The sequence below is a fragment of the Calypte anna genome, chromosome 11 (genome assembly GCF_003957555.1).
Source record: "Calypte anna isolate BGI_N300 chromosome 11, bCalAnn1_v1.p, whole genome shotgun sequence".
Lineage (NCBI taxonomy): Eukaryota > Metazoa > Chordata > Aves > Apodiformes > Trochilidae > Calypte > Calypte anna.
Window position 1 is genome coordinate 13,945,738 of NC_044257.1, and position 19,279 is coordinate 13,965,016.

A 19,279-nucleotide genomic window follows, 5' to 3' on the forward strand; every position below is an offset into this window, starting at 1 on the left:
CTGCAGTCCTTTTCCACAAGACAGATTTTATGACCTGAGAACATAAGGAGATCTCAGCTTTTCAAATTATTTTCCTGTTGTGCCTTCTTTATGCTAAACAAATATTCTGTTGTCTGTTGAAGCCTGCTTGGCAGCCCCAAACACCTTATCCCTAATTCTATGCTCTTAGGCCTTCTTTCAGGTTCTCATATAAAAGAAGGCTGCAGCCAAAGGAATAAATTCACGAGTTCCATATACCAAATATTTTTAGCTAACAATAATCCTACTTGCACTAAAGGGTCCTCTTGCAGTACTTCTGCAAAGGAATGGAATTTATAATCGTATTATGCTTCAGCACAGGACAACCTAGAGCCTTCTGGCTGACTTTACTGTTCTTTAATATTAAATCTTTTCATGTGGAGTTTAGGACTGTTAAAGAAACATGAAGCCACACATTCAGGGGGACTGTATGTATATTCTACAGGATTCAAAGGTTTGGCTGTAGCTGGAGGGCCATTTGCCCAGCTGACACAGAGTTAGCAGAACACCCAAAAGCAATCCCTGTGCATATGCATGGATCTAGAGAAAATCAACTCTTTTGCCTTACTAAGATAAAGTGTCCTTGCTAAATTTATTTATTTCTCTCTTCCTCTTTCTAATCCCACTCTCCTCTGTTATTTCTTCCTCTCTTCCTGAAGCACTGTTAATGCTCTACCAACTCTCACATGGTCTTCTTCACTAGTGCCCAACCTTTGGGCTGGGCTGTTCCTGTAAGGAGCTGCTGGCTTACTCCCTGTTATCACAGATGCTCCACAAGCAGGATTTGACTGGTCCTCTGCTGTGGCTGCTTGTGAACCTTCTCTGAGAGAGAGAGATGGGTCCTGGTTGGCAGTCAGAAGAACAAGAAGTGACCAGATTAAATAGGGTTTCCATGGAAAAGACCAGAGATGCAGGAAGGACAGCCAGGTTGGCCAGTGACTGACATCAGTCTGTGTGTGATCCAGGGAGGGACTGTATGTAAGAGAGTGATGGGTCTGGCTGGCCCACTGGGCAGAATGCTGATCACTGTGTCATCAGAGTGCCTGGTGCAGCCTGTTGTTCCTCGTAAGGGCAGAGCATGTACAGTTAAAACTGGAAAGGGAAGACTTTTCCCATTGCTTGATGGATCTTACAGGTAAAGTATCACTGGTGCATGGAAGGTTTTCTTTTCTGCTAGCTAGACATAGATTTCAGAGGGGTCTGTCTTACTCTTTAAACCACTCTAATAATCTGTTAATCCTTTGAAAAATTTAACAGGCTCAATCAAACAAATGGTTCTCACAAAATTCTTAGTGAAATGCTTCAATTAATTTCTTTTTATGTTGTATTTTTTGTGCTGTTGCTTTAATAGATAGAAAGGCCATTCCCACTTGCAGCAAGTGAGAAACCTGTCCATTTTCTTTCTAAAGGTCATAGAAATTCCATAACTCTTTACTGAGACAATAGGCTCCCTGTAGGACTAGCAGTTTGTAATTGTTTTTTTCTCATTATGCAAGATAATTATTTTAGCTGTTTCAGGCAGTTTATGAAAAAGAACTTGTTGCTTCAAAAATTTTGTGAGGTTCTTTGTTCTGGCTCCCCACTCCCCTTTAGGAGGATCCTGCAACTTTTTCAGTAGAGTTAGGAATATTCTCTAGGACCTTTGCTTATGTATTGCTTCAGTTTATTTATGTGGCTTTTATTTTAGTTTATGGATATTTTTTATAGTGATGTAACTATAGCAGTGGTCTTCCCATCTGTACCTGAGGTGTGATTAAATATGTGATGGTATCCTTTAATGTCTGACAGGGTGCTTTAGATAGGTCAGTTTACTTATTTCCAAAAGTTCCAGGGGGCATCAGAAGATGATTTAGAGAAAAAAGGACATGTCCCAAGATAACTTCTCTTGAAAAGATTCACGTTCCTGTCTCTCTGTTAGAAACATGGATCCTATTCCATATACCAAATGAGTAAGTCTCCCTCAGCTGAAATGGCAGAGCATCATCCTCTTCCCTGTTTATGGTAGGAGACATGGCTAGTTGTAGGGAAGCATCTTGTCTGAATGAAGTGGCGGGAGGTGGACACTCAAACTCTGCTTCTGTGATACTGTTGGTATTGAAGAGGAGGACCCGCTGTAGTGCTTAAAGAGGGGTTTAAAAGAAGAAATTATATTTGCTTTTGTTTCTTAGGGCTTGCTTGTTGATTTTGATTGGTTTGGACAGGAGGGTCCTTTGAGGGTTGGTCTGGTTTTCCTCTCTTTTTCCTTCCTTAGATAGGGGTGGTTAAAAGAGACTGACTCAGCTCTCAGCCTGGAAAGTGAAGCAGGCTGGAGACATTTTTGAGACCTTATAGGAAGAAGGCATGGTACAGGCTCATGGTTGCATTGCATTATTCAGCCAGACTTTAGGGAGAAATTACCACCTTGCAAAGCGTTTGGTTCTGAAGATCTAAACAAGGACAAGGGTTCTTGTACACTCCCTGGTACCTGCTTGGCAGGATGCTTAACACTTCTGCTTAAACTCTTACATTAAGTATCAGGGCAGTTTTATAATTCACAAATTGTACAACTGTGTAATACAAACGGAGTGTAAATGCTTAAAGCTATGGAAATGTTTAATTGCCCTTCTGAACTGATTGCTCAAATAAGGAGAAAGTCTGCTAACACTGGAACTTCAAAAACTTCCTGTTAATCCACACAGAAATTAATGCCCAGAAATACGAGTTTGCAAGAATCCTGTCCTATTTACTGCAGGACATATATTGTTCTATCTTAACTGTAAAATGCTGCAATTAGTATTTGAAATGACAGTTAAGATGATGGTGGAGTAGCTCCCTTCACAAGCGTACTCCCACGTCTTTTTTTTAAGTGAAGCAAAGTGGAAATTGAAGAGAATACACTGAGAAAGCTGAGCAGTAGAATGCACCCTGCTGGGACTGATCTGTTGTTTGAAGCAATTAATTCTTTAAAATGAAGACTGTTTAAGTCAGTGTATTCAGTGCAAGTCAGAGCACAGGCTTGTATGAGAATTTAAAGTTGCTCTTAAAATTACTAATGTAAACTTGTAAACTGTATCCTGGATTGGTTGGATTAGTATAAATAAAGGACTAAAAAAAACCTAAAAAGACCCCAACAAAACCAAAGCATAAAACCTTTTGCTAATGTCTTCTAGCTTTAATAAATCCAGTCTCTGTGTCTCTGATATCTATCTGGAAAATAAATTCTTTCAGGGATTTAGATTTGTGAGAGGCAGCCATTATACCTATTTGCTTATTTATTTGCTCTTTATATACTTCCTATTCTGAACATTTAGAGCACAAAACTTGGTCATTGACCAAGATTATGTAAATGCTTTATTTTCATCACTTAACCCTTCCAATGCAAGGAAGATTTATTAGCCATTTTTTTAGCATTTCTGTCTTACAGATGCTAAAATTAAGCTGCCTTTCATGCAGGAGCATCGACTGCTATCCTGACCTTCCCTTTTAGGTTCAGCATCAGAGGAAGTGCAAACAGAGTAAGTTACAGATGCAGCTCTCATGTGTGAATTTGAAGGGTAAATCTGACTTGGCAATAGATTTAGGTCATCCTGGCAGCACTGGTTACTGCTTGGCAGGAACCCTCTTTTTTATTGTGTCGTTTTTGCATAAATTGCAAATATTTGAGGATGTGTTCCAAACTGAGTCACTGCAGTGGTGGTATTTTATCTGACAAAGAAATGGCATTCCTTATAAATCGTCACCCACTATTGCAGGCAGCATATAGGAACCTTTTCTTCTTCAAAAAATACCTGTGTGTTTATCCCTTCTGATTCTCCCTGCTTTGTGTCACTTGGTGAGAAATCCTCCTCAGTTTCCAGACTATTTGTGGCCAGTTAATGTATCTTTGTTCTTCAGCTGGTGTTAGCTGTTCCCTCCTCTTGGGGCACTTCTGTCAGATCTTTTTGGTAGGATGTATATGTGCTTATGGCTAGAACAAGCTCTGAATAAAGTCTTTTCCTTGGCCTGTATTTTTCAGGCTGAAAGCAGGTTTGTTTGTTCATGCCCCTTTTCTTTAAGGTCAGATGTCTGTTTCTTTGGTCATCCTACAGACACTGATCCAGGCAGATACATACACGTTTCCTGGGCTCTGAGCTGGTTGGCAGCAAAGCAGCAATAAGGTGGTGTGAAAGTCAGAGTCTTTTTAAGGTAGGTCTCACAGCATCCTTGATCCTTTTAAACATTGTATGGGTAGACTTAATTTAGGTCTGTCTGCACATAGCAGGTAGGAGCACATTAAATAGCACTGCTGTGTTTAAGTCAGTCCTTCTTGAATGTGAATAATGAGAATTTACTCAGCTCTTCTGATGATCCTGGCCAGTATACTGTACAATTGCTATTTCCCACTTTGCTGAAATCTTTACCCAATACCTCCCAGGACTGTACTTGCTATTTTCCTATTAGCAGGTCGTAGCTATTCTGCACTTGATGAATATACCCCAAGTGCTTTTCTCTTTTCATCTCCAGCAGCCAAGAAAGGGAATAAATCAGCTCACACAGAGCTCTGTGTAACCAAGGCTACACTGCTTTAAGTACCCAAGCTCTCTCCCTTAGAGCTGGGCAGACAGTGTACCTGGGGCTGAATGTCTCTGCTGCAATGGATGTGCTCCCTCAGCAGCTCAGGACAGTACCAGTGCCATGCCTGACTCTATTTCCAGATGTTCCCTCAGAGCATACATAGGCTGTTAATCAAACACAAAAGCCTGGCAAGTCATACAAGAAAAGCAATTTTCCTGACCAAAGCAGGCAGCAGTCTCTGCAGGCCTTTCTTTTTGCTGCTCAAAGGCCTGCACTCCCCAGAGGACAAGTCCTGTTCCTAAACTGCTGCTGAGTCATGTCACAGAGGGGCAGTGCTTAACTCTTCCTTGGCTATTCTGCCTTTCCAGATAGAACTTACATCCTCCAGGTGAGCATCTCAGCTGGGGTGTGCAGCTGCAGCTCTGCTAAGCTGAAGGGGATTTATACCAGGTGAAGATTCAGCTCTGAGTTTTGGATGCACCTTGGCTGCATGATTTTGCAAGGCAGTAGGAAAAATCGCTCTGGTTATTGTTGCAGAAAATAAAAAGTTTTGAGAGTAAAAAGGAATTTTCTTATGGTGACTTTTAGTTGTCTTCCCTTTACTCCAAAACTTAATTGTAGTGCACTGAGTGTAGCAGATGCTGCCTTACCCTTGTTCAGGAATCACATTTCACTTTGTCCACTCTGCAATGTTCACCTTAGGGTTTGGTTTCCAATTTCCCCTCCTGTAACTGGAAAAATGACACTTTCAGGAGATGGAGTGAGGAGAAGCCAGAATGGAACACACGAGGGAAATTTTTTCCTTGATGCCAGGGATGAGGAGATGTCTTCTCTTGCAGTTTTCTTACTAAGTTTGTGCTGTGTATACCATCTTCAGCAGCAGATATGTGTATGCATCAAAGCATTTTGGAAATGTGGATTCTCTGCACATTCTGTTCCAGACAGGTTTCTTGAGCAAGATTAAGTCTGATTTTTTTTTATTTTTTTTTTTAAATGCAGTAGCACCTCTGGGATGCAAAAATATATCCTAGAAATGGTAACTTTTCCCTAAGGCTATTTGTCCTAATAGATGTAGTTTTGCAGGATAGTATCTTTTAGGTTATTTTTTCTTCTCTCTCCTGCTATAAAGCTGGGCTCAGTTTACATAATAGCAAAAAAAAAGATGTTTTCTTGAAAGCCAGTAGAGCTATAACTGCTGTAATTCAGTGCACAGCTTGCACATCAGACTGAGGTCTGGCATGTGCCAGGTCAGACCCTTTTGGAAACCCACTAACTTTATAAACTGGCAGGATCTTGAGGGTTCTATCAAACAGACGTTGAAGCTAAAGAGACACAGGACTGTAATCCTAAATGCAATATTAGGAGGCATGCTTCATTTCCACAGCATGATTTAATCCAACCTATTAATTTTTTTGAAGACTCACCATAAGGAGTTCTGCATGATAAGTAGTATATGGAAAATATATTTTTAAAGGAGATTAATTCCAATTTAAGTGAATATTTTCTTACCATGTCTATCCCTTCAGTAGAGCAGTTTATACAGTTTTTCAGACTGCTAAATCCTGTTAAAAGGGAAATTCATTGTCCAAGTGAGAAGTAGTTTTTGCCACTTAGTAATTTTCACAGCCTGAGAAAGAAAAAACCTGTACTTATATATAGGAATTTGCATTGCATATAAAAAATGAGCTGTGTGAAGTGTTTTGTTTTCAGATCATGCTTATGTAATTAGACACCCTCTTTAAAGATTTTAGTTCATACACTTTTTCTTACAAAATGTTGCATCTTCCCATCTCCATGTGATCTCCACAGTGAAAGCTGGTAGCAGAGATGATGCCATTTTGTCAGGGCAGGGAGGGAGCAGCAAACTCGTTTGTCTGTCTGCAACAAATAAGTTTTTATGAGGGGAATGGCTTTGGAATCCAAAAGATGGGACAGGGCTTGTGTGCCACTATGATCAAAGGCTTCTTCCTGGTGAGAGTGTGCAGTGGGACAGGAGCCAGCATGGATACCTCACCTGCTTGTCCACAGCCCTAGGAAAAGGATCTTCTTCCTTGCAGCTCAGAAACCTTTGTGCATCCTTCATTTGTAAACTGTGGTCTTTCTGTGGCCTCACATACTTGCAATTAAAATGTATAGCACTCTAAGCACTGACTACTAATCCAGAGGTGGCTACATGACTTGGGGGATTAGAAAAGAGACTTAAGGGTGACTTGCATGGCCACAGTGCTGTTTTGGAGCTTAGTCAAATTCCACAGAAATTAGTGAAATAATTAGTTTCATAGGTTGAGTTCAGGTCTCCTGTTTGGTGGGGAAAGCAGGAAAGTTCCAGTATCAGCCTTTATTGCAAGATGTCTGAAATATGAATTCTAAGAATACTTTGCACAAGAATAAGTAAGAGTCAATGTCAAATTAAGAGAAAGCTGTGGAAGAATGTTTTGTGGAGTTGCCTCAAAATACTCCAGTGATGTTATTCATCCAATTATAAAAGTACTGGTCATATGAGTCAGTTTTAGCCTTTCAATATCTATAGAAAGCTGGAAAGTATTCTGATCAGGGATTTTAGATAATCTTATCTCTATGGGGAGGAGGAAACTAAAAAGCTTGAGTCAGGAGTAAGGTTATGCAAATCCTGGCTTTTCTGTTAATATCTTCTATTCATCTGACTGTCAGTTTGTTAAATGTTAAATCATCTTCTGCAGGGTAAAAATCAACATGTTTTCTACTCTAATATTTGACCTTTTAAATATTCATTGTTTTTGATTCAGGATATACTCATTATCTCTTGCCTTCCCAAGTTAGATTGAGAATGCAGAAAAGTAATTAGAGAATAGATCAATAATTTAAGAATGTCACTCAACTAGCATATGTTATAAAACATTGACTTATCTAAATCCCTGTGAGTAATGTTTTTTTGGGATATGCACAAAGTGAGGAAAGAGGTTTGCTAGTGGAAATTACTAGGGAGAGGTGCAAAATCCAGATTAATTTTTCTTGTAATATAATGTTACAATATTTGTCTAGGCTAAACCCTGTGCTTCAGAACAAGACAGTGATAGAGAAAAGAAGTATGAGAAAAGTGAAACCTCTTCTGCTTCCAGCACACATTCTTGAGAGATGAGGACCCTCACTAAGGGTTTTCCTATAATTTCTTAGAGATTAGACATTCCAACTCAGGAAAATGGTGGCCAGTTTTAAAAAGAAAAGGTAACTTATGCTTGGAATTGGATTATGCTGCTACAGGTCAGCATTTGCACAGGTCCTGCTATAAATTTCTCTGAGTTACTGAACAGATTGTTCAATTTGCAGCTCTATTTTATTTCTTGTCTCTAAAATAAGGAGTGCAGCCCTTCTGCTCTCTTCTCTGTCTACTGCTCCTTGTCCCAAGGAGAACTGAACTGTGCTTTGCTGTGTAGCTGTTTACTGACCAATGCAGTTGCAAACTAATCTGAAACTGCTGGATGCCACCATATATAAATAATATAATAATAATAAATTATAAATTATTAATAATAATATTCTCTCTTGCAATGTTCAGCTCGGAGACTGTCACTAGCAATTACATTATATGTGAGGATGCTGAGACCCCAGGGGTATGCAGGGTTATCAAATTATTCTACTGTAAATAAAACAAAAGTGCTGATTACAGGTATTTACATACTAATAATCAGGATTTCTGGTTGGAATTAACAGAACTATGTTTATCCATGGATGATTTTACTGGTTGTGCATACAGTTTACAAATGACAGCCTTTGGCTGTAAATATAAGAATTTTGCTTTGTTTTTTATATAGTGTATTTTGGAATAACAGTGCCATTTCTTGTTTCTGGGCACATCCATGTAACCATGATAGCTCTGGTGGAATTACTGGTTACAAAAAGAGGCAGAATGGCTACCAAAAGTCTGTCTTCCATTTGTAAGTGTGTTAAGAGTAAAACAAAACCCAGGGCTGTAAAAAATGACCTATTCAAGATCATTTTGAAATCTAGATGGTTCAATATTTATGCAGTGCTTCCTTTCTTCTCTCAGCTTTGTGAAATTAGAGGTTAAAACTTGGAGAAATTAAAGCCTTCTGGCACCTGAAGTTGGAAAGTCAAAGTGCAGATGTTTGAATGCCTGAATACTCTAATGCTTCAAGTCCTGCCTAGGACTGACAGCATCTGACTAAACTGTCCAGACAGGGGAGGGATATACACTAGGAGAACAATTTTTCTATACACAACCTAAGGCCATTTTTATCCTCTTTGATGTTGGCATGACTCAAGGCTATTTCTACATTTTGAATAATCAGTAATAATTATTAATAAGAGGTAAACCAGATTTGCAATGCTATGCAGTATTTGTTATACCACCTTTCTGTCTCTCACTGACAGAAAATGTGATCACTTAGGAATGGTACTGACTACAGTAGACTTTCTGCATTAGGACTGCAAAAACCTGAAGGATAAAAGCTGTATCTGAGTACCAGGGGAACCATTTTATTATCTGCCAGAAATTTTGACATGAGGTGCTGCAGGGTCTTCCAGTGTCTCACCAAAAGAGCAGATTGCCCGGGGAGGTTGTAGATATCCCCTCCCTGGGATTGTTCAAGGCCAGGTTGGATGGGGGTTTGAGCAGCCTGGTGTCTCTCCCTAGTGGGAGGTGTCCCTGCCCCTGGTGGGGGGTTAGAACTACATGATCTTTAAAAAACCCCAAACTATTCTGTGATTCCCTGTGAGCAGAGAGGATTTGAATCATGGATGCAGCCAGCACTGTTCTGTGCTATGAAGTGCAGAGAGCACTGCTGATGTTACTCAAGGGCTCTGGGGGAACTGGATGTGGGATGCAAGTAGCAAATGAGAAATACTTCTCTAGCACTCTTTGAGTAATCAGTTTTTGTGGTTCCTTTATGTTCATAAAAGAACACCATTGTCCCTAAATTACACTGCCTTTCTTAAAAGATCAAGAACTCTTTTCCAAGACAATTTTGAGATACTTAATAACTTTTACCTCTGCAGTTCTTTTGTCTTCAGAATATTCTTTTGATTTACTTTTTTTTTCTTCTTCTTCTATGGCTGAACTGCATCACACTGGCAAGAAATTAGTTTGGGAAGTTCTTGCACATGTTTGGGTTTGGATTTTGCTGTGTTGTGAGTGAATTGGAAGTTGCAAAGTCTGTCAACCAATTTCCTTGTCAGTGAACTAACAAAATAATGTGTTTGCAGGGTCAAGCTGTTGCTCAGCTCTGCTCAACTATTCCCAATGTTACTGTTTTTGGAACAGCTTCATCTTTCAAACATGAAGCAATCAAAGACTCAGTAACTCACCTGTTTGACAGAAATGCAGACTATGTTCAAGAAGTAAAAAGGTAATCTTCTGTTTTGCTAAATAAGGGTTGTATAGTATCTGGCAAAATACTACTAAAGACACTAGGCTGATCATACCTGTGGAAAGAGATTGTATTTGTGTATTTGAAAAATGTCATTTATACCAGATACTTCATCTTCCAATACAAGGGACAAGAAAGCAAGCATCTCCCTATTTTTTTATGAGCAACATAAGTTTTGTTTGTGTTCATACTTGGAAATCTGCTGCAAGCAAAGTATATTAAATGAAAAAGAATAAACATTTTAGCAGAGGGATATAGTTGGCTATGCATGTGTAGTAGCTCTCTGTAATGCACTGAGTATGATATTTTCAGTGGATCTGTAAGTTTTCCAGGTTTTCGAGTTCTCATGTGTTTCCTTCTGCCTGGGTTTTTATCATTTGCCAGGAACTGTTATTGGAGCACATGATGTCTGTTTTAATTTCAAAGCCTTAGATTTTGTTTGTTTGCATTCAGATTAGAATCATCCTGTTGCCTTTTGAAGTAATTGTGTGTTTCTATTTACATGCTTTCAAATACTTTGTTTTCCAGTTTTTTTAAACTGTTTTTAGGTATTTTTGTTGATGCAAAACTGGCATCAACAGTGGCGAAACTTCACAGTTGATAAGAAAATCAGAGTAAAAAATTCCTTTTTGAATTTACTTGTCCGGCAGATAAATTCATCTTGAATCTGTCAAGATACTAGATTATAAAGTGGATTATAGATTGTTTGTGGTCTTGTTTTATAAAACAAGAAATTTCTCAAAGACACCTCAAGGTAGTGTAGTTGACAAGCTTCCTGTCAAATTCAGCATTGCTCAGAGTGACGTGGAAAGTCTTGGAAGATCTCTGAGTATAAGGTTTACTAGCCCTCAAAAAATGCCTTCACTATCCAGCAGACTTTTGTCTGTTAACAATCCAGACTTCTCTTGAAGGAGAAAGCAGGGTGTCTTGCTACTGTTTCTGGAGCACTCCTGAGGACTTGAAGCACGTTTGAAACTATCCATCACAAGGGATGTTTTATATCAAAGGAAGATTTTTCCATATGGGAAGTTTCACCAAAAAGTCTAAGCATTGTCCAGGGGATGACATCCCTACCTTTTTCTTACAGCTGAGAAGAACTGCAGCACATTTCTTCAGCCCTTTGATAGTCTTTCTCTTGGGGAAGTAAACATACCAAACACAAAGCAGTGTTCTGCTGCTTTCAGAAAATTGCTGTGGTGAGATGAAAACTGAATTCTCACAATCCCCACTTTCCCAAGCATTGATTCAACAAGAAAGAACACTTGGAAACATTCATCAGAGTTCAACAGCAATTGTAATCCTACCTCTTGTCAGGGGCAGCAGCAGATCTGATCTGAGGGAAATGCCATATGGGAGCATGGTTGCTTAACAAAAGAAGTTGGTGCTTAACAAAAGGAGTAAAACCCCCTTTAACTTCTGATAACTTTATGATTGCAGACAATGCAAGGGCTGCTTCTGCCCTTCATCAGGACAGTTCTTCTTGGGACAGTTCCCTGACATCACCCCTGACTCTGTGTAATGGACCATAACCACTGAAATCAAAAGGAGACCCAGTTATGAAGCGGTGGAATTCTGCTCTGTTTAATCTGTTAAAACCCCTTTTGGGGATTCTGCATTGTCACATACTGTTTTACATGGCAATAGACCAGTGAGACAGAGAAGATAAAATGTAGGTGTATCAAGCTAGTTTGAGCTTCTTTGCTCTTATAGAGGTGTGTAGTGTTAGCACAATTGATAGTCCTGATTAAAAGTCAGAATTGGAACCCTGCAGAATATGCTCATACTCTGATTTGCCCCTCAGATTGGTGTTTTTGCACTTTGCATTGAGAAAACAAAAAAAATAAATTTTAAAAGTACAGTGATGATTCTGAGAAGACTCTAAAGATACATTGGATTTTTAGGGGAACAAGATGGTTTCCCAAGTCTTTTAAGCCTGAAAGGCCCAGCAAACTTACATTCCAGCTCTGAATGGCTTTGTATTGTCTTTTGATGAGGAGAAAGTTTTGATGTAGTCAGAGCCTGAGCCTTAGAGTCCTTTTTAAAAGTACCTGGAAAATGTTAATACTATGCTAGCAATCAGCCTGTATCATGCTGATTGACCAGTCCTGTGGATCTTATTGCACAGTGAGATTTCTTTCTTCCTTTTTAGAATCTCAACAGATGGAGTAGATATTGTTTTGGACTGTCTTTGTGGAGAAAATACTGGGAAAGGCCTCAGTCTTCTCAAACCACTTGGGACTTATATTTTATATGGTGAGTGGGAAAAATCAGGTACATATTTCAAAAATAATGTTTTGCAAAGCTTATAATATCTAAAAATACTGCTCTTCCCAGAACTGGTGGCCTTTGTGCCATACTTCCTTAATTAGACCATTTCCAGTAAAGGATTTTAGTGAAGCTTAGCATGAACTTGTAGCGGGAGGAGTCCTTCTTGCTCCTAGGGCTGCTCCTGAGGCCTCGGGGTTTAGCCCATTCCTGGACAATGTCCTAGGGCTGTTCCTGAGGCCTCGGGGTTTAGCCCATTCCTGGACAATGTCCTAGGGCTGTTCCTGAGGCCTCAGGATCTACCCTTTCTTGCCTGCTCCTGGGGCTCCTTGAGCTGTGGGCTTCTCCATCCTCACTGAAGAGTGAGAGCTCTCTCCGTGCGTGTCAGCTGCTCTCTTATTGGCCCCCTGCTCCTGCACATGCTCAGGAGGGAGGCCAGACACAGGTGAACCCACACCCACTCATCAATAACTCAGGGCACCTGGTCCTGTCTCACTACATGAACTAAATTATTGAGGAACAACAGGTAATACAAAAAACTATTAAAAACCCCAAACACACTAAAAATCCAAAAGTGAAGCAGATATTTCAGACTGTTAAACATTATCGGGTGATACAGAAGTGTAGAAGAAATCTTGGATCTCTCATTCTTCACACCATAGGATTCACAGTGTGGCCAAGGAAACTGTTATGCAGTTCTTGTGGGAGGGAATCTTGGAGAAAGATTGCAGGAACAATTCTATAGTTTTTGATCGACATGTCTGAGGAGTTCAAGCCAAGGCTTATGTTTACAAATTTCCATTCATGTAAATGGACTGCTCCATCACACACCCAGGGAACATGTCCTTCCTGCAGTTCTGCCAGATTGCCATGTGTAAAGGAGGGCAAGCTTCTGTAGGAGGACAGCTGAAAGGATTGCTTTTAACTTTTGAAGTAAAAAATATATATCTATGACAGTGGAAAGTGTAGTGGCATCATGGATAAGCATACCTGCTTCTTTGGGCTTCATTTTGCTGGCAATATGGCAATAATAAATACATTGGCACTGGGATATCTTGTTGGACTGTACAGGCCAACCTGATACTCTGTTTGTAACTAATTCCCTGCCAGTGAATTCTCACTACCCTCATTAACAGGTTGTAGGGTACAGTGCACGTATGTGCACACATGTAGTGGTCAGATTAATGGATGTTTACAGATACAGAAAAGACACCTGTATAGGGATTGCTACTGAATAATAGTGTGTCAGACAAATGACATTTTACTGCAGAGAAGAAGAGAGCTATGGAAGAGTTTTGGTGTCAAGGTGTCTAATAACACTTAGCCTGTTCCTGGTGTGGGGAGATTTGATAGACTGTATTTTTCATCTCAGAATACCTGCCATCCCTTAGGGCTCGGTCACCTTGGCCTCTTTGTTAAGTGTTTCCTAAGTATAAGGGTGTCTATTAATTGCTTTTAAACTTGGAGAATTTTTTTTTTATATATATAAATCATGAAAATAATTTTCCATATAATAAATGGTCTGCTTGTCTGCATGCACTAAATTTTGTGTCAATGTACTCATCTTTACAGGCTCATCTAACATGGTTACTGGGGAGACAAAAAGCTTCTTCAGTTTTGCAAAATCAGTAAGTGTCCCAGTGCTGTGATTCTGCTCTTCTCAAATTCCAAACTCCTAGATCCACATCCTAAAACCAGATCCACTCACTGTTCTTTGAGCATCCTAATCTCATGCAACACAGGTTTTTATTTCTGCATGTCAGTCACTTCCTCCTTACATAAAATCCTTGTTGTTTCTCTTGGCTGTTGCTTCAGATTTGCCATGAGCCATGTATCACATATGCCCAGGCAGTTTTCTTGCAAACATCCTTGAAAAATCTTATTCTAACTCTGCTGTTGTTTATTGCTTTCCAGTGGTGGCAAGTTGAGAAAGTAAATCCTATCAAGCTGTATGAGGAGAACAAAGTAATTGCTGGATTTTCCCTGTTGAATCTACTTTTCAAACAGAATCGAAGTGGCGTGGTCAAGGGTGTGATGGACAAACTCCTAAATCTATATAACAATAAGAAGATTAAGCCTGTGGTTGATTCATTATGGGCTTTGGAAGAGGTAAGAGCAAAATTTCTTTTCCCTCTTATATCCCAGCTCTCCTTGAAGACATGTAAAGAAACTAATCATAGCCTGGGTTCTGAGTCCTGCATGTTGTTCATTATTCAAGTGGCATAAAATGGCATTGCCACTGCCATGGACACAGGTAAGATATCCAGTTGTGTGGTGGTACCCCACAACCTTTTGAAAGTTCTTGGATGCATTGCATGTTTACTGGGGCTTGTTCATGCCTAGGCCTGTTATGTGACAAGGTGGGTTCTACCTTGGGTCATGGTAATCTAGGAGCTGTATATGTCCTGATGGTATCACTACATCTGCCCCAGTATACCCTAGCATGTTACATCATCTGGTGCAGCAGATACAAACGGTCCAGCACAGTATGGACTCCATTTGTTCCTCTCCAGCAAAACAGAAAGGAATGACAACTTCCCCTGGAATCTCTTCCTGTTTCTCTAAAATGTACACCTGAGGCCACACCAACACTGAGAACAACTCAGCAACAGGGTGGGGTTTTAGCAGCCTTGGCCTGAGAGTGGCATTCAGGTTTATTACTAATTATCACTATGGAACTGCCTGAGGGGAATCAGATACTGCAGTGCAGAGCAGCTGGCTTAGGCAAGACAACAGTCTCTGCCCTTGTATGAAAGGGAAAGCACTTTGAAGAGCTGTGTGAAATGGAAACAGGATCAAATTTAGGTTCTTGACATGGGGTTTTATTTGATTATTAAATATGCTTATTAAATATTTTTTAAATGTAAGAGCCACAAAACTCTAGATAGGCATCTTGCAATTTTTCATTTAAAAGTGTACTTTTCATGTAGAGATAAGTAAGAAAAGGATAATTAAAATAGTAACAATAGCTTGAAAAAGTCTCGAGTGAGGACATAAAATGAAAAATTACACTTCAGGCTGATCTTAGTAGTCAACATGATGGGAATTTCTTGGAAGACTTCACATTTACTCTAACATTTGGCAGTAAAGTGTACCATCCCTAATGGTAGACCATGAAATGTGTAAATACATCTGTTAAAAAGCAGTCTAGAAAACTATAGCTCATTTATCATGCCTGCTCACTTTCCATGAGTTATTAGTTAATTTACAAAAGACACATTTGAGACTTATCTTCAGGGACATAACAGTGCTAGAGATGTCTTTTATCGATTGCAAAGTGTTACTGAAACATTATTCAGAGCACTGTCATTTTGGGCATGTATTTTTTTGGTATAAAAATAACTTGTGGCAGATTCTCAAGTCAATATGATACACAGAAAAATGTCTATCTTAGCTGAGAACAAAATGGACCAGACTAGAAAGGTTAGCACATATTTTATGTTTTGGGAGGTTTGTTTGGTTGGTTGGTTGGGTTTTTTTATTAGTGTCAACATTTCCTCCTCTTCAGAGTCTGACATTTGATTGCTTCTCATTTCCTATGTAGTAAGCCTATTTTACTCCAAATGTGCACTTTCATTTGACTGTTCTTATCACTATGACCAATTCTTTACCATTACTGTTTCCTGGGGAATTTCCCTGACCCATAAGACTGTGGAGAGTAAGTATGTTTAAATACAGGAGGATGAGTTTTCTATGGAATCCTACCAACCTCTCCAGAGGCTCACAAGAGAACCCATATTTCCTCTAACTAGAAATTCTCCCATAGAGATGAGCTTTAATTTGGAAGTGACATGGAAAATAAAAATATTTCAAGGAAAAATCTCAGATGAGCCTTTAATTGTGAGGCATCTTTCCAAATGTTTAATGTTGAATACCTGAATGTAGAATTATATGCATAAAAGTTTTGATCTATATATGGAAGGCATAGCCCAAACATATCCCTTCAGCCTGTTTTATTCACTCTGCATCTGCATTTGTTTTCATATATCCCTTCTTTGTGCAAATATCAATTCACAGATTAATGCAGATTCTGTTAAGCCAACATGGCAGACACCTGTTTTTCTAACAAAACTACACATTGCAAACATTTCTCTCTTCAAAGCTGTATCAGGTTGCAATAGCAATTTATGTACTGAAGCTGAAAATAATATTCTGCAGTCTTAGAAGAGAATGGCCTTTATGTTCTAGTGATCATGAGAAGAGCCAAAGAAACTTTTTAAGCTGTTTTACCCCCCAGCCTCTCTCCTCTTCTCCCCACTTCGAAGTAAACATTTCATTGCTGTAAAGGTCTGGTATGGTTCCTGGAACAGTGTGTATTTCTTAATACTTTCTGCAGGAGTACACAGTGAATTAGATAAGAATATACAGAATATCAGAGAATATTGTAACTGCAACAATACTTCACAGTTTGAAGTACTTCAAGTGGCAGTAATACAAGGTTTAAGGAGGTTATTAGATTCACATTTCTCTATCACGTTGCAGTGTATGTTACATGATGTCTGGTTGATTGTCAAATAATATTCAAGATAGCAGCATTCAGAAACTGCTACACAGACTTAGCTTGATATTATTCCTGTTGAACAAGTAATATTTGTCTGGATATCAGTGAGATCATTATAATTAGGATATAATCTCTTCCAGTGTTCTGATTTTTTGGTTTAGGGCCTCATCAAAAGCATGTGGAGGTCAATGGAAGGACTTTTATTTTCACTGACCATATTTATCTATTTATTTATTTTTAAGATGAGGATTTCCCTACCTCTTCAGTACAATCTGCTGAAATAAATTTGCTGATTGACTGAAGAAAAAGTGGGACAGATTTTATTTTGTGTGGAAACTTGAAAGTGACTTTATTTTCTTCCATTCATTACTGACACAAGGGACACTAGGATCTAGACTTCCCTGCTGCTAGGAAGGAAAACTATTTGTATTGCTGTGTTAGCTGTTGTCTCAGGAAGGGTAATTTTAAACTGAAATTAACATCATAAGTTCTAGTAAAGTCAAGTCTGTTCTCAACTAAGCCATTAGAGCCATTTTGTAATGTTAATTCAAGAAAGATTTAACTAAAACAGATGGTAACAAATTCCATAGATATTTTAAAATGGAAGTCTAACTGGGGAATTACTCATGACAAGATGAGCAGAGTCATATGATAAATAGCTGCTGTTGAGAAGCCTTGCTACTTTGCAGCTTTTTGTTACTGTGCTCAAGTGTTTAGAAGACAAGATAATTTGTAGATGGTACATGATTAAAATACTGTTCTGTAGTAAAAAGTTGATTATCTGGTAAGATTGCATTTCATTACAAATACTAGAGTTTAAAATATAATTAGTATTCAGTGAATTTTTGTTGAGCTTTGTGTCTGCTTCTTTGGTAGTAACTACTTATCTAGTCCTTAATTTGGCACTTAGTCCCTCTTCACTCTGATTAATTTGTAGTACTCATTTATGCATTAGCATTCTCCTGAGGTTCTTCACACAGTAGATGATTCTAATTAAACAGTGAAAAGTGAAGACTCTCAGAAAATACAGTGAGTTGAATAAAAATGCTCAAGTTACACTTTCCTGTTAAAATTTTATTTCTTTGGCTTCTTGTAACTGCAAAAGAGATTATATACTCAAGGTAGAATGGATTATTGACACAGAAGCTACAAGCATCTCTTCTAGGTGATTTGCAGCAGTTAAAAGTAGCACTGGTAGCATCTAAAACAAAGCTCAGTTCTACCAGGTCTGGGATGTTTTGGTCCATATGGGTGACCAGTGAGATTATGGAACAACATCCTGACTACATACCTGTTTTGTATGCCAAGGGATTCATTCCTTTCCTATCTCTAAAATCATTTATAGGAGTGCACTGTTACATAGTAATAATGGTATCAAAGATGTGTACTAACTTAGGGCCAGTAAGAATGATGAAGATACTGAAACCTATGTAGTAGAGTTGCTACTTAGTCTGAAAAGGTGAGGATAATCTGATAATATTATAGATGCCAGAACCTTACAGGAGGCATCACCCTGTGTCATTGCTTTGTAGTGACAATGCAATTATGTCTTTAGCAGCTCCTTTCTTAGGAACTGGTAACCCAACTGCAGCCCAGATCCAGGAATGTACTGTTGCACTCAGCTGTGGCTGAAATCAGTGGAATCAAGGCACTAAATACACTTGTGGATCAAGCCCTGTGCATCTTGATATGAGTCAGAGGACTCTTAATGAGTGTGCCTTGTGGTCAGTGCATAGAATGTCTTCAACTGAAATGAACCCCTAACCTTAATTTAATTTGGCAGGATCACTGCACTATAAGTTGCAGGGTTTTTTTCAGAACAATTTCAAAAGATGTTGCAGGTCTAGCTGTAAATTCAATTTTTATCTAAGTGAGATTCCCTTGTCTTGAAGCCAGATCTTTTCTCTATAGTTAATTGCCAAGGAAAAATCAAGCTGCGTTTAAGAACCTAAACCTGAAAGGAGAGCAGTGCAACTGATCACATTATAGTATCATTATAGAATACCTGCTGCTACAATAATTTACTTTAAAAGAAACATTTTCTTCTATGCTGCTGTTCTCACATACTTAGTTCTCTGTGTTAGCTTTCAGTGTTGTTCACAGTAGCAACTAAAACAGTAGAAACCTTATATCTAAGTTCACAGCCTTACCCAGAGATGAGAACTGGAGGAAGGGACACTCGCCATACAGAATTTATAGCAAACATTTTGGGGAGAGTAAAGATATCACAATATTTCTGTTTTAAGCACTGGCCTGTGGCTTCAAAGCATTTAGCTATTGTAAACATGTTTTTTTTCCACTGAATTTACCATCTCAGTGCATGTTTTTACCCATCAATGTTAGTCAGGGTGGGGGGACCAGAAATTTTCAACCCATGATAGGACAATAAAAACACTGATCCTTCCCTAAAGCAGGTACTTTAATTTCACCAAAAGCTATTCATGCATTTCACTTACCTTAGCTTTCAAGTGAAAAGTCTTACATGTTTCACTGTACTAAGATAGAGAGCAAACTGATGCATTTGTTACTTTTAATATAACAGGAGGGCAATTTGGTGATGTCAGATCAGGCTGGTAGCTTGTAATGAGTACTAAAT

At 38.9% G+C, this 19,279-nt stretch overlaps 1 protein-coding gene across 1 annotated transcript in view; it reads left to right on the top strand.

Moving 5' to 3' along the window:
• VAT1L (vesicle amine transport 1 like) overlaps positions 1-19,279 on the top strand; it is a 45,876-nt gene that overhangs the window by 9,210 nt on the left and 17,387 nt on the right. Inside the window, exons 4-7 of the mRNA XM_030457757.1 lie at positions 9,754-9,896; positions 12,067-12,170; positions 13,755-13,810; positions 14,097-14,291. Of these exons, the coding sequence (XP_030313617.1) occupies positions 9,754-9,896; positions 12,067-12,170; positions 13,755-13,810; positions 14,097-14,291 (498 nt within the window). The remainder of the gene's footprint in view (positions 1-9,753; positions 9,897-12,066; positions 12,171-13,754; positions 13,811-14,096; positions 14,292-19,279) is intronic.